Source organism: Physeter macrocephalus, chromosome 15 (assembly GCF_002837175.3).
Source record: "Physeter macrocephalus isolate SW-GA chromosome 15, ASM283717v5, whole genome shotgun sequence".
Lineage (NCBI taxonomy): Eukaryota > Metazoa > Chordata > Mammalia > Artiodactyla > Physeteridae > Physeter > Physeter macrocephalus.
The window spans coordinates 50,906,757-50,922,704 of record NC_041228.1 but is presented as its reverse complement, the minus strand read 5'-3'; the positions used below and the strand labels follow the sequence as shown (position 1 = coordinate 50,922,704).

The 15,948-nt window shown below is 36.7% G+C and overlaps 1 protein-coding gene across 1 annotated transcript in view; it reads right to left on the bottom strand.

Moving 5' to 3' along the window:
• CNGB3 (cyclic nucleotide gated channel subunit beta 3) overlaps positions 1-15,948 on the bottom strand; it is a 157,020-nt gene that overhangs the window by 22,220 nt on the left and 118,852 nt on the right. The window contains 1 exon segment of the mRNA XM_024126962.2: positions 7,008-7,091. Coding sequence (XP_023982730.1) covers positions 7,008-7,091 — 84 coding nt within the window.

The following is a 15,948-nucleotide window of genomic DNA, read 5'->3' as shown; positions in this document are numbered from 1 at the left end:
AGGTCTTTAATCCATTTTGAGTTTATTTTTGTGTATGGTGTTAGGGAGTGTTCTAATTTTGTTTTTATTTCCCTAACCCTAGGAAGTGGGTCAAAAAGAATCTTGCTGTGATTTATGTCATAGAGTGTTCTGCCTATGTTTTCCTCAAAGAGTTTTATAGTGCCTGGCCTTACATTTAGGTCTTTAATCCATTTTAAGTTTATTTTTGTGTATGGTGTTAGGAAGTGTTCTAATTTCATTCTTTTTTTTTTTTTCCGTTACGCAGGCCTCTCACTGTTGTGGCCTCTTTTATGTGTAGCTGTCAAGTTTTCCCAGCTCTACTTGTTGAAGAGGCTGTCTTTTCTCCATTGTATATTCTTGCCTCTTTTGTCAAAGGTAAGGTGACTTAAGTGTGTGGGTTTACCTATGGGCTCTCTATCCTGTTCCATTGATCTATATTTCTGTTCTTGTGCCAGTACCATACTGTCCTGATTACTGTAGCTTTGTAGTATAGTCTGAAGCCTGATTCCTCCAGCTCCGTTTTTCTTTCTCAAATTGCTTTGGCTATTTGGGGTCTTTTGTGTTTCCATACAAATTGTAAAATTTTTTGTTCTAGTTCTATGAAAAATGCCATTGGTAATTTGATAGTGGTTGCATTGAATCTGTAGATTGCTTTGGGTAGTAGAGTCATTTTCACAATGTTGTTACTTCCAATCCAAGAACATGGTATATCTCTCCATCTATTTGTATCATTTTTAATTTCTTTCATCAGTGTCTTATAATTTTCTGCATACAGGTCTTTTGTCTCCTTGGGTAGGTTTATTCCTAGATATTTGATTCTTTTTGTTGCAATGGTAAATTTGCTGCTAGTATTTTGTTGAGGATTTTTGCATCTATGTTCATCAGTGATATTGGCCTGTAATTTTCTTTTTTTGTGACATCTTTGCCTGGTTTTGGCATCAGGTTGATGCCTCATGGAATGATTTTGGGAGTGTTCCTCCCTTCAGCAGGTTCTTTTATTCAGGTCTTGTTTATCTCTGGGGACTCTGGAGCCAGGGCAATGGCACTTGAGCAATGCCTTGAGAACTAAACTCTTGGAATGTTCACATAGACACTGGTTAATGATGTTATTCTGTATGCCTCAGGCAGTGTGGCAGGATGTACCAGGCTGTCAATACTGTTTAATGTAAACACAAAGATTTATGGTGTGTGCTTGGTATCTAGTTTAGAGTCTGAACAATGACTGGTCATGAAGCTATGTGACCAGCCCCATTTAAAAACTCTGGACTCCAAGACTTAGATGAGCTTTGCTAGGCAGAGATATTTTGCCCTGTCTCTATGGTCCACAGTAGGAGATAAAAATGCATCCATGTGAGCCTCTCAGAAGTAGGATCTAGGAAATCTGCACCTGATTTCTCTAGTCTTTGTCTATGCATATCTTTTTCTTGCTGTTCCTGCACTGTATACTTTGCCTTAATAAATCTTAAGTGATAAATACAACTTTATGTTGAGTCATGCAAATCACCAAACTAGTGGGTGGTTGTGGGACCCTTGGAACACATCTCACTCCAGGATCCAGAAAACATAAATATGTTTTACAAGAGATCTAAATGGCACTTGGGTGAAGAAAAGCTTTTAAACTTTAAATAAGCCAATTCTCATACTACTAGGCAAACTATTTGGATAACAGTACCTATATTTCTTAGTGGGTTGAGTCTTGATCCCCCTGAGCTATTAAAAATAGCATTAATACAATAAATTCTCTTATATTTGGTTCAGGAGGGGGCTGGATTATTTGTGTTCATAAAACATTCTTGTTAACTATATTTTCAAAGGAGTAGAATACACTAAAATTAATTTAGGATTAATCAATGTTGATTATAATTTATGCTCTGCAATGGCTGAGACAATGTCTACTTTGTTCCAGTGCTGAGCATAGGAATTAGGACATAGGCACTCATTTATGAATAATTTATAATTCAGCTCTTCTCTGGGAAGTTTTGAAGTTCTTTAATACCAAGGGTTATTTTCCTGAACATTACTTATTGTCGTATTATAATTGTTAGGTTAAGTTTAAAGTTTTCAGACTCTACCTCTTAGTTAACATCTGTGACACTGAAATTCTCATTTTATCTCCCCATGACTTTTATGAGGAAGCTAGAGTAGGTATTATTATTTCCATTTTACAGAAAGAAAATAAAGGCACAGATTGGCTTACTGGCTAATATTTGGCTGAGTAACCGTTGCTCCATGATAGTAAATAGAAGCAAAAGGAAGCCTAGAATGCATATCTCCTAACTAAGCAATGCAAAAAGTATATTTAAATTTTGCATTGTGTATTTATACCTTCTATAAATAGGTATATTTATTCCCAAATGTAGATTTAAGTAGAAATTCCAATACAGATGGATCTAATTATAGTTACTTCCTTGTTATCAGTGCTAATAATACATCTTGCATTTGCAAAGTACTTTTAAAATCATAATATCAGATTTTAATTGCTCCTTATTTTAATGCCTATGTTTGTTTTATCAGAACATGCTACTTTGAGGCTTCCCTGGTGGCGCAGCGTTTAAGAATCGGCCTGCCAATGCAGGGGACACGGGTTTGATCCCTGATCTGGGAAGATCCCACATGCCGTGGAGCAACTAAGCTCGTGAGCCACAACTATTGAGCCTGCGCTCTAGAGCCTGTAAGCCACAACTACTGAGCCCGCGTGCCACAACTACTGAAGCCCACGCACCTAAATCCTGTGCTCCACAACAACAGAGACCACCGCAATGAGAAGCCCACGCACACCAAAGAAGAGTAGACCCTGCCCGCTGCAACTAGAGAAAGCCTGCGCACAGAAGCGAAGACCCAACACAGCCAAAAATAAAATAAATAAATTTTTTAAAAAAAGGAACATGCTACTTTATAGCTACAAAGTATTTTCATAGATATTAACTCACTTATTTCTTGCAAAAATCCGAGTGAGGTCAAATAGGAAAGATATCATTATTATTTAAAAATTGGTAGTAGAGACTTGAAAAGTTAAGTGTCTTGGGCAAACTTACGAGGCTGGCAGATGATAGCATTAGAATTAGCAACACCTATGTCGCCTGACTATATAATATGTACAGATCATATCTAATGAATCCAATATCAAGACTGAGCTCTTTAAAACCAACACAATATCTATGAATTATTTTTAAAATGATCTATGAATTATTTTAAAAATGAGTGAAAGTGTCTGAAAATTAGTTTTTCAAGAGATACTCCAAGAAGTAATGATTAGGACAGGGTCATATTCCTTAATTCTTTGCATGAAGTAATTCTCAAGGAACTGGAATGATTTTTCAAAGGCAGTTATTACAACTGACTGGAGGTAGAAGTACATAATGGGTACTTAAATATAGTTCAGCACTTTTAATTATTTTTTAATGGTCATTTCAATAACTTTCCAAGGAGATCTGGCATAATCAACGAACCAAAACTTCCACTATTTCTTGCATATTTCTAGACTAATTTAAGACTTTCCTGCAAGTTTAATTGGCATTCAAATGAAGTAGACATTCCTTAGAGAGCAAGGTCTGACAGCATGTGCAAAATAAGATCAAACCAAGCTCTTCTGGTTGGTTTATGTACTAATTTGGAGAAAGTGTAGAAATGCAAGCGCTTCATGTACAATGGGGTAACCCTTAGTGAGAGAGCACTTCAAATTTTCGGGGTTCCTGTGTAGAAGGCTATTTCCAAGGCTGACAGGGGCATTATGATACTCAAATTAATTCTTGCAAATTAATCCTGGGAAAATTCCTAAATACTCTTTGAAGCAGTCCAAGCTACCCACTTGGTAAGTTTAGGAGCCATCCAGAGGATTAGGTAGGTCAGCAAACTCAGTCCTGAACCCTGCCATTTCTTCAATTATTTAAACAACTGCTAACGGAACATGTTTTCTTTTTTTTTTTCTTTCCTTTTCCTGCAATGATTTGGGGAAATGATAAAAAACAAAGCTGAATTTGGCTGTATAAAATCTGGACAAGTAACAACTTTTCATCTCTGTCTATGTCTACTCTTAATTAAATCCCTTCTTTTTTTTTTTTTTTTTTTTTTGTGGTACACCCGTGTCCCCTGCATCGGCAGACGGACTCTCAACCACTGCGCCACCAGGGAAGCCCTAAAAAATCCCTTCTTAAAAAAAGAAACAAAGAAATGTGGCTTGGAGTCTCATGTCTTTTCATTTCTGCTCTTCCCCCTGCTTATTTTCTTCCTTCCTTCATTTGTGTTAACTGATCTGTTTTTATTATTGAGTGATGGATGCGATGTGAGGAAGAAATTAGAAATGAGAACGCTGCATCTACTCTGCATTTCACACTTTGTTAAGCAAATTTTCACTGCTTTTGGGCCCGGATGCTAAAGTTTCTATGAGTTATCTCAATTTTCAGTCCCTGCTGCTATTGGAACAAATTGAAAGGCCATTTTGGTGCATTAAGGCCATGTCATCCTAAATGCATCACTGCCCTAAAGGGGTCCTTAAACTGAGCTGTGGTTTGTATTTTCCATTTTAATGAAAATGATTTTATATCATCAGTATGCCCACATTTAATCTGGACTAATTTGTGTGGGATTCTCGATTCCTGGTTTCATTAATATCACAATCTCTCCTCTATTTTTCCTCTTTTACCTCTGGCAGCTCTTAGTTGCCCTCTGTCATTCTTCTTCACTGACCTCTTCCATAAATACTGGTATTCTTCAAAGTTACAGCCTTGGTCTTCTTTATTTACCTTTTCTTGAGCTTCTTATGATATCAGTTTCCATCATATGCCGGTTTCCAAAGATTTACATCCAGTTCTGTCCTCTCTCACAGACTAGACTGATCTCCACCTGGGCACTAGGTATCTCTACCTGGATGCCTTAAAGTACCTTCACTCTATTTGACTTTGTCTTTCACCATTATCCTAGCTGATCATTTGCTTCCATTCCTTTAATAAGTCAAGTTCTGTCCTGCCTCATGGTCCCAAGTCTTCATCTAAGATAGTGTCCTCTTGGGGCTTCCTTGGGGTTTCCCTGGTGGCGCAGTGGTTGAGAGGCCGCCTGCCGATGCAGGGGACACGGGTTCGTGCCCCCATCCGGGAAGATCCCACATGCCGCGCAGCGGCTAGGCCCGTGAGCCATGGCCGCTGAGCCTGTGTGTCCGGAGTCTGCGTGTCCGGAGCCTGTGCTCCGCAACGGGAAAGGCCACAACAGTGAGAGGCCCGCATACCGCAAAAAATAAATAAATAAAATAGTGTCCTCTCCAGTTTTGTTGTTTTTTTTAAAAACTAGAGAACTATTTCTCTTCAGATTTTCACAAAGATCATGCCTGACAGCTTGACAATCTCCCCCTGTCTGAGTCCCCCAATCTAAAGTAAGTGCCTTTGCCACCACGCACTCTCCTGGCAAATTGTTTTTGCTGCATAGAACTTAGCACATTTTGGAGTTACACATTAATTTTATTTGTTTATTGTTTGTCTCTTCCATCAGGCCAGTGATACTCAACTTTGGCTCAATTTATAATCATCTGGGAGCTTTAAAAATATTGATATGTGGTCTCCACCCAGACCAATTAAGTTACTGCAGATGGAGCCCAGATTTCTAAATTCAGGTGATTCTGATGCACTGTGACTTGAATACCCTGGCACTAGACTGTAAGCCCTTGAAGGACAAGAACCACCTTTTTATGCTCACTGCTGAATATATCCAGTACCCAGCACAGTGCCTGGCCCATAGTATTTCAAAATTATTTATTGAGTTTCACTGAATAAATGATACTAAAATTTTCTAGCTTTTGACTTATTGTAGTTCCATACACTCCCTCCGAAGACAGAGTCCCTTCCTTTCTGCCTTGACTCATGTGAATTCTTTCCTCTATCTGGAATGCCTGCTTCTTCTTTCTTCTGGTTCATGCTGATTCATTTTTCAAGACTTAGCTTGACCAGCATCTTCTCCAGGAAATCTTGCCAGTACCCCAGTGCAGAAGTGTCCTTATTCTGTGTCCTACCACAGCTTGTGCTTACTTCTACCATTACACTTAGCACATTATTTTGGAATGATATAAGTACTTCTTACCCTCACGTGTGTGAACTCCCCAGGGTTTTGGATCGTCTCTCATTTCTTTGAACTGTTCATCTTTCTCTACTTTTTATTTTGATTATTGCCTTCACTATTGATTTAATATCTCAAGGTGTATCTCAAGGTCCCAAGGTCATCATTCCTTCTCTCCCCCTTTGAGTTAGTAATCAGAGATGTGCAAAATTGTTTATTTTAGAGTTATTTGTAATAGCAAACACTTGGAAATTGATTATGATATATTCATAGACTAGAATATTATGCAGCTTTAAAAAGGATGTTGTAGATTACTTAATAATACATAATATGTTCCCATGATATATTGTGACATGACAAAACAAGTTGCAAACATAAGCGAGGTATGGTGCCAATTTTATAAAACAAGCTCTAACTATCCATCAATCGATATAAAAACATAGGTTGAAATATATTAATAGTGGTTATTTCTGGGTGGTGGAGTTTTTATCTTTGTGCTTTTATGTGTTTCCCATTTTAAAAATAATGAACATGTAATCATAAAAAACACAGTAAAATTTTTTTTTAAATGGCATTGATTATTTACTAACTGGGTGAGCTAAATGGAGGTAACTGATAGTTTGCTGAAGACATAAAAAGGACAGAACCACCTTTCACTTCTGTAACTTTTCCCTCCACCTTAAGTATTTGGAATTAATGGGGTGTGACAATTGATGATTTACATTTACACAAAGCAACTTTTCAGACCACCCACATTTATATCCTATAAGTAATGAAATCCATATTGTCTTGTTCCATTTTGAATCTGAGAGCACATTATAGTTTTACAGAATTGTATATCATGATTATTTCCATACTATGGAATTCACCCTGGACAAATTTTGTTTAAACTATTCTCTTGACTTATGTCTGAACTCCTCAGATGTATTTATTAGTCATGCATTAGAAAAATAGCATGAACTCACCTTTTTGCAGACAAAGTCACCAGGTAAATAGACAATGGATTTCAATCTTAGCAACATGTCATAAATCATCTGTGTATCACAACCCTAAACAAAAAATAATAGAGAAAAATAATTCTCATAGACACAGCTAAAAGGCCAATATTCCAATTGATTTTAAAATGCAATGGAAATAAACAGTAATAGATGTTGTCTGTGTTAACATTAAAATATTAGTTGCTGGTGGATATGGACTTGTCTTGACCCAAAATTTAGAAAAAAAATACCTATGATATGATGGCTAGAACTTAGATCCTGGTCAGATATATTCAGGTCTTAATCCTGTTTCCACTACTTATTGCTATGTATCTATGTATCTCATGCCCTCATTTTCTTAATCTGTTAAATGGGGGTGAAAATGTTACTAATCTCATAATGGTAAAATTTTTTTTTAATTAATTAATTTAGGGCTGTGTTGGGTCTTCGTTTCCGTGTGAGGGCTTTCTCTAGTTGTGGCAAGCAGGGGCCACTCTTCATCGCGCTGCACGGGCCTCTCACTATCGCGGCCTCTCTTGTTGCTGAGCACAGGCTCCAGATGTGCAGGCTCAGTAGTTGTGGCTCACAGGCCTAGTTGCTCCGCGGCATGTGGGATCATCCCAGACCAGGGCTCGAACCCGTGTCCCCTGCATCGGCAGGCAGACTCTCAACCACTGCGCCACCAGGGAAGCCCCATAATGGTAAAATTTTACTCATATAAAACTTAACATAATGCTTAGTAAATGATAGGTATTAAAGATTACAGTAATATGATAGTGAACGATTGATTATTAATATATTAACACTGACAGATAAAAATCTTTGCTGAATATTTTTCTTTTTAATGACATCTTTCATACTATTGTTAGATATTATTATTTAACTTTGCAAGCTTGTCTGTTTTTCTTCCCCAACTTAATTGTCATCTTCTTAAAGGCAGAGTAACTGTACATGAGAGATATAAAAACAGTATCTGTTAAACGAATGACTGTTCATATCCACTTCAATAGTGTAAGAAACAAATTTGATTTGTTAGAAAATGTGTCTATATTTGTTTTCTGTCTAAATAATTGTAATTTATCTATATTAAAGGTAAAAAATCTGTAGATGCTTCAAAAATCTCACTTTACATAGCGATTTTGAATCTTCTGCTTTCATCAAATATTTTTATTTTTTCCTCTCAGAGCTGTTAACATGTAGCAGCTTTCCTTTTGTCTTTCCCTTAGGGGAAATTATTATTTTGCAGAGAACTAATCCTAATCATAGCAGAGGAAGGAGGCGGAAAAGCAAAGGACCTACCCCCAGTTTGTGGATTGGCTAATTATTTCTTTAGCAATCACAGGTTTCCATAATGATTTTAGTAGCAAACACTTGACCTAGATCCATATGAAATTTAAACCTTGGGGTTGCTTGACTGATAAGGAGAGTTAATGATTTATGATTGAAGTATTTTCAAGTAGCCATGGGTGAGAAGCATTCAGATGAACTTGAAGTTAGAATTTTAAAAATTTATTTGAGAAACTATAGCTTTTGGTTCTCTCGGATAGAAAGAAAGGCAAATGCCAACAGGAATACCTTCTTAATACAATCCAACAAATATTCATAAAAGCTGCTATGAGCAAGGCTTTGAACAATGCCCTTGGTGCAATCAGAGATGACAGAGAGTAAGTCTAGTTGGGATAAGGTTTTAAGTAAACAGAAAAGGTATAATTTGTAGTAAAAGTTAATCATATCATAAGATGTCCCAGGTAGGTATCCATAAAACTTTTATGGGGCTTTTACTTCTGTCTTGGAGTGGGGATGAGAGAGAGGGGAAGCATCAAGAAGGTGCTCGTGTGGGTGACACAATTTGAGTCATTTGAAGATGAGTATGATTTGTACCTGCAAAGATGAACAAAGGTCCTTTTAGGCATAGTGAAATGTACATTTTCTTTCCTTATCATGTGTTTGTTTTGTGCAAAGTATATAATTTTAATTTATTTTATCCCTACCATGTCTCATAGGTTATCATATTTGCTAAGGCAAATGACAAAGATTAATTTCCTTCTAAAAATTGTTATTTTGTTTTTAGTAAAAATTCTCTAAATATATGGCTCATGTGCCCTACTTCTTTTAATGCTGTCATTGATTCACAGTAATTTCATTTCAGAAACTGGTGTTCTGATCACGCAGAACTCTCTTAGGAAAAAACACAAACTGGCTTGATTTTAAGATTCCGCCCACTAAAGAAAGTTAGTGTCCTTGATATTTTAGAGAAAATTCATTAGAAATATATTTGGAAGTTCTTAAGCTTAAACATGTCTAGAATATCATTTCAATGAAGGTAACTCTCAATCACTTATATCCATGGAGAATAATAGCATTATAAATGATCAGAAAGAGAAGATTAAAAAAAACCCCACTACATTTACTTTCACAAGCACAGTTTGATTGATTGTTTCAGCATTAACTTTTAATAATAATTTGTAGGCTAAAATAAAGTTTCCATTCCTTGAACAATTCCTGCTGGAATGAACTTTGATGAAAATTCCCAACTGTATTAAATTGTATTCATTCATAGGAATTACTAATGATTTTAAATGCTGTTTGACTATGGCAATAATTCCATAAATGTACAAAGATGTGAGTGGCAGTATTAATTTCAGTACTGAAAAAAGTGGAAACAACAAAATGGCAATCTGTGGACAGGTAAAAATATTGAATATTTGTAGGTTGCAATACCATAAAGTGGTTAAAATCAATAAATCAGTTCTCTCTCTCTCTCTAGATGTGATTGAATTCAACAAATAATGTGGTCTGCACAAAAGCAAGCTGTAGAATATATTCATTATGACTCCAACTATGAAAAAATCTGTACAAAATAATACTACCTGTCATTGATGTTTATATAGATAAAAAGTAAAATAAAAATGAGAATTGGAAGGATATCCTTAAAATCATCTTAGTGGCCACCTCTGAGGAGGAAGAAAGGAGAATAGAACTAGCAAGAAAAATTGATGAGACTTCAACTTTTATTAATATTAATAAAAATAAAGTAAAATACACATCCCAAGATTGTTTGTAGGAACAAAATCCTCTGAGAAGGAACACATTTCATCTTTTCTCTTCTATCTTTCAGGTTAGCTCACTGGCAGAAAGCACTATAAAGAAACCCAATTAATGGAAGTGTTGGAACAAATTAGGAGATGAGCCTTAAAATAGATTGACAAACAATTAGTATTTTCCTCAGTAGAAATGCCCAAATACTTACATGGAGAGCTGTTAGCTTATGGCTTGGATTTCCTCAGAGAAAAACATTTAAACCATTATAAATATGAGTTTTTAATCAATGTACTTGCATAGAATATGTATTAGCTATGTAAACAGAACATAGCAGTTGTATGTAATAAAAAAATTACAATTTAAGCTTCATCAACTAAGTGATTCTTTCCCCTAATGATTGCTTTGTGGACAGGTGCAAACAGCCTTGGGGCAGCTGTGATTTATGACTAGATCCTTCCTTTCTGTATTTTGGCTTAGTGAAATCAAGATTGCCTTACGAAGTCATTATGTTTTATGATGTATTTGAGAACAATTATCTCCTCCCTCCCCCCCAAAATGACTATTTTCTTGAGATACAGTGTGCTCCATTATCATATGATAAAAAAGAATTACATCCCAGGGCTAGCATTTTTTTCTTTATAATGCAGCTCCATTTCCTTTATAGAAGTAATTAGGAAAACTTCTGATTCACAGAAAGTCAGAGCACAGTCATTGTTTCAAAAAAGTTCCTTTTTTTTTCGTGAAGTGAGAGTACCTGTGTGAATGTCAATATTAACATTGTATTAACACAACATTTGTATTACATTTTATTTTCTTATTTTCATCTGTTTAATTCTTTCATCCTCCTGTGATGCTTGGCATTAATTAATATATTGTTAACACTCTTGGTTTTTAGATGAGGGAACAGGCTCAGGCAGTCTATTGACTATTTCGCTAAGGTCACACATGCAAGAGGTGTCAGAGGAAGAGACTCATCTGTGTGTGTGTGTGTGTGTGTGTGTGTGTTGGATCTACATTCTGAGCAACTCAAGGGCAAAATTTGTATATTAGTCGCTTCCATATGCCCAGGGTCTTGCCAGGGCATGGGGCATGCCAGGCACTAAATAAATATGGACTGATGTATAGAATGAAGTTATTAGAAATTATTCCATTTTCAACAATGGGAAATTCAGTGCTGTATAAAAACTGTGTTACAGATTTGAATAAGGCTTCTGGAGATTTGAATGAAGTTGGGAGAAATTTTATTTTTATTCAAAACATAACCTATACTTTAGATGATGGTTCCTATACCCAGGAAGTTCTTCTTTTAATACTTGCAAGCTCTGAACACAATTGTAAAGTTGGTAAAATTTACCTTTGGATGTTTACTTTCTCAGTCCTAAAGGATTTCTTCATTTCTAGGCTCATTCCTCCTTAAGTTCTTCGAAAAAGAACTTAAGATATTATTAGTAATATATAACTCACTGTAACTTTAAGTCACCCTCAAGTATAAACAGTCTTCAGGGCTCTTCTCAGCTCAGCCTTGTTTATTATAAAAGGACATACTTTGTCCCATCTTAAACTCCATTCCCACTAAGCAGGTGATGGGTAATATGTCTAGGGCAGGAATTCTGAATCCAGTTACCCATGCTAAAGTCAAATGTGATAAATAATTTGCAAGGTACTATGATGTCATAACTTATTGAATTCTAAGTGATATCAGACCCAACCTTATGCTTAACATTTGCAAACACAAGTAAAGTCATCTCCATCAAGCTTTCCTGAGAACTGACAATAATTCTATTTTTCTAGGAACCTCATTATCACATAGTCAAAGTGAGAAGTCACAAGTTGGATGAAACCCTGAGGATGAATCTAATCCATCTTCCTATGATCAAGCACGGCTACACACTGATCTTACCTGTGTGAAAACTCCCCTGTGACTGAATCAGTTTTATTTCTCAGTAATAGTAGCAATAATAACAATATAACTTACTATATCCGAGGTATTGAGATAAACACTTTATATGTTTTGAGTCACTGAATTATCACAGAACAGCTAAGGATGTCATCTTATTTATATAGAATTTCCCCACACTTCTGGGAGGCAGTGGAGAGCAGGGACTATATGCATGCAGTATTTGGGGTACCCCACTAGTGCTTTGGACAGAGTAACTGCTCAGTATGTGTAGTTGAATGGAGTTCATCTGGGTTATAAGTTTATTGTTCAAAATACTTTAAAAAGTCTAGCCACAATACTGTATTACATTTACCACCAGGGTTAAAAATAAAGTTAAAAATGAAATGTAGTAAGCCTCCCTGTAATGCTCTGATTTCAGGCCCTTGGGAGGAAATATGTGATTAGGATGTCACTGCCAGGGTATCCTTGTGTGAGGGGAAGAAATAATTTTGCCATTCCCATTTCATTCCTGGCTCAGTCTGCCACTCACATACAAAATTCTTTCTCCAGATATTTCCTATCATTGAAGTCACAGCCTTTCCAGGCTCTACTTGCTATATAATGACAATGAGTCACAGATCCCAGTGAGGTGTCCTGTTTGGGATGGGTTCTCCATTTTTACCAAAGCAGCGTATTGTGCTTTCCTTGACAGACTGGTGGTACCAACATTCTCATTTTGGTGTCTTTCCTTTCCTACCATTAAGCAGGGCGCTCTTTTTCAGTTTCTAAAGGATGCAATTTGAATTCTAGACACTAGATGGCGCAACAGAACTTTTATTAAATTTGCTCCTATTTCTGGTAATTTAGTGGTAGAGGCAAAATGTGATTTCCCTAGCATTTAATTTGATAAAACGTATTTAAAAATCAATATAAAAATAACAAATCATCAGAAATGAGGGGAAATTGCCCAACCTCATAGAAATGAATCACTCCTTATTAGGTTAATACTTGAGCTTGGGCTCTAAAAACATGCAATCTGAAAGGAAGAGAATTATTTTTGTGAAAAAATTTTAAAAAATGACTATTCATCTCTAAGCTCTTTAGAAACTCTCATCACCCCATGTAGAAGCAGATCATCTTACTAATTAACCATAGCTGATTGAAGCAAAGTTTTAGTGAAATTCTGTGACTTTAATTCTACCTGCTTTGATTAAGAGGGAGAAAAAAAACACGAGATTCAAGGTCTTTTCTTAGTAGGAGAATAGCACAGTGTGTGTGAATTTAGGTATCTGGTGTGAAACTAACTGGCATGCCAAGTCTAAGTCTGTGAAAATCACCAAAGGATGGCCTTGAGCTTACATTGTTTTTTGACTCTAGGGAAAATTCTCAGTGTCTTATCACTTATCCAGACAGGGCTGGTGGAGAACTGAAAGGTGGCTTCATTGAGTGGTTAAGACTGTAGACTGTAGCATAAGAAAAATCAGTGCTCAAACCCTGTCCCATTGCTTCTAGCTCTTTGGCCTCAGTCAGGTAAGTAGTTTGTACTTTCTGTAAAGTGGGGGGGGAGGGGTCATAAACCTTTCCTCAGAGGCTTGCTGTGAGAATTAATTGAGAGAAGGTAACAAAGAAGAAAACACAGTGTAGCACACAATGAGAACTCAGTAAATAGTAGCTATTAGTTTTGAGAAGATACAAGTATCAATTTTAAAATTTGGGGGACTTCCTTGGTGGTCCAGTGGTTAGGACTTGGCACTTTCACTGCCGTGGCCCTGTGTTCAATCCCTGGTCAGGGAATTAAGATACTAAAAGTCATAGAGTGCGGCCAAAAAAAAAAAAAAAAAAAAAAAAAATTGGGCTTAGCAACAGCTTGGTTTCTTTGACAATTATATTCCATACAGCCTGACAGTGTTTGGAGGGCTGTGATAGTTACTTTGTATCAACTTGGCTAGGCCATGGTACTCAAATATTTGGTCAAATACAAGTCTAAATGTCATTGTGAAGGTATTTCTTAGTTAAGATTAACATTTAAATCAGTAGACTTTCAGTAAAGCAGGGTACACTCCATTATGTGGGTCAGCCTCATCCAATCAGTTGAAGGCCTTAAGAGAAAAAAGTCTGAAGTTCCCTGAGGAAGAGGGAATTCTGCTTCTAGACTGTCTTTGGACTTGAGCTGAAACATTCACACTTCCCAGGTTCTCCAACATGCTGACCTGTCCTGAAGGTTTTAGACCTGTCAGTCCTCATGACTGCATGGGCCATTCTTTAAAATAAATCTCTCTCTCTCTCCCACGTACCCCCCTCTCTCTCTCTCTCTCTCTCTCTCTCTCTCTCTCTCTCTCTCTCCCTGTCAGTCCTCATGACTGCGTGGGCCATTCTTTAAAATAAATCTCTTTCTCTCTCCCACGTACCCCCCTCTTTCTCTCTCTCTCTCTCTCTCTTTCTCTCTCTCTCTCTCTATATATATATATATACACACACACATATCTCACTGATTCTGTTTCTCTGGAGTACCCTGACTAATACAGGGGCCATGTGAGTATTGGGTATAGCAAGGTATACGGTGACAATACTGGGAATGAAGGATCATGGACAGTATGGACCTCCTTCATGTAACATTGTCCATATTATAATTTGTGATACTCCAGCATTACTTACATTACTTTTGTTAAAGCATTAGGATACTCACTGTTCCATTAATATATAAACAAGTTTCACAAGGCTAAAAGGAAAGAAATATAAGCACATTGTCCTTTTTGGAGTTTTAAAAATTGAATACAATGCACAATTAAAGTTACAGACGCCACAGCAGAAGGAGGCCCGCATAACCCAAAAAAAAAAAAAAAAAAAAAAAAAAAGTTACAGACATATTTCTGGAGAAACTGAAGCAAGTTTATTTAGCATATAATTATTATCTGGTGCTTCATTGAAAACAATTCTACTACATCTGTATCCCTTCACAAATTTACAAAATGGAGAAAAGTCCTTCTGAAATTTTTGACTGAAGGTCCAAGATATAAACTTAAAATATTCTTTAAGACATCTTAAACTTGGTAGTTGTGAGTTAAATGATTTTCAAGTACCTTTAATTTATCCTAATCCTGAAGATTGGAAAGACACAAAGCATGCCTGCTAGCCTCCAAACTTGGTGTCAGATCTCTCTGTCTCTCTGTCTCTTTCTCTGTCTCTCTCTCTGTCTCTTTATTCTGTCTCTTGCTCTCTCCCTTCCTGCCTGCCTGCCTTTTAAAGATATGGAAGATTCATTTTCAGGGAGAAGTCAAGATATGGAGGCTCTCAGCAGTTGAGTCACCCTTCTTTATTATCCCTGGATATTCTGATCTATTCAAAGTGTCCCCATTTTTTGTCTTTATAAAACTGAAATCTGTCCTGTCAGTTTCCTCCTTTCCAGCTTCCTTGGCCTATAGGATTGAGCCCACATACTATAGCCTGGCTTCAGTTGACCTTTCTAGATTCATCTTTTGTTGTCATCCCATGCTTTGGTCCTAATGAGTGATAATGAGGCTCCTGCCCGGGAGCCTCCCCCTTTTCACTCTGAAGCTTCCTGAGCATCCTCTGGCCACACATACTCCAAAGGTTTCTTCCTTTGCGCCTCAGCCCCTTGAGGCCATAGGTGGCTCTCAGTAAACGGTGACTGAATCAGAAGCAACACGAGTCAACTGGGTATAATTTATGAGGTAAGCATATAAGATCCCTAGTCAGCATATTTCCTCCCTAAGAAAATAACAAATTTGTATAAACCACTAAGACTGTCTTAGCAAGATTTAGAAAAGAAATAAATTTAGAAAGCTTCCATACCTGCTTATTTTCTACTTCATTTGGCTTTAGGTAAAAAAAATAATTTTTTCATTTAACAGAAATATAAATGGAAATGGTTTCTTTCTGGAAGGAGCTACATCTTTAATGGAAACGTCAGGAAAGAATGAATCTATGTTTCTTTGTTTTTTTTTTTTTGCGGTACGCGGGCCTCTCACTGCTGTGGCCTCTCCCGTT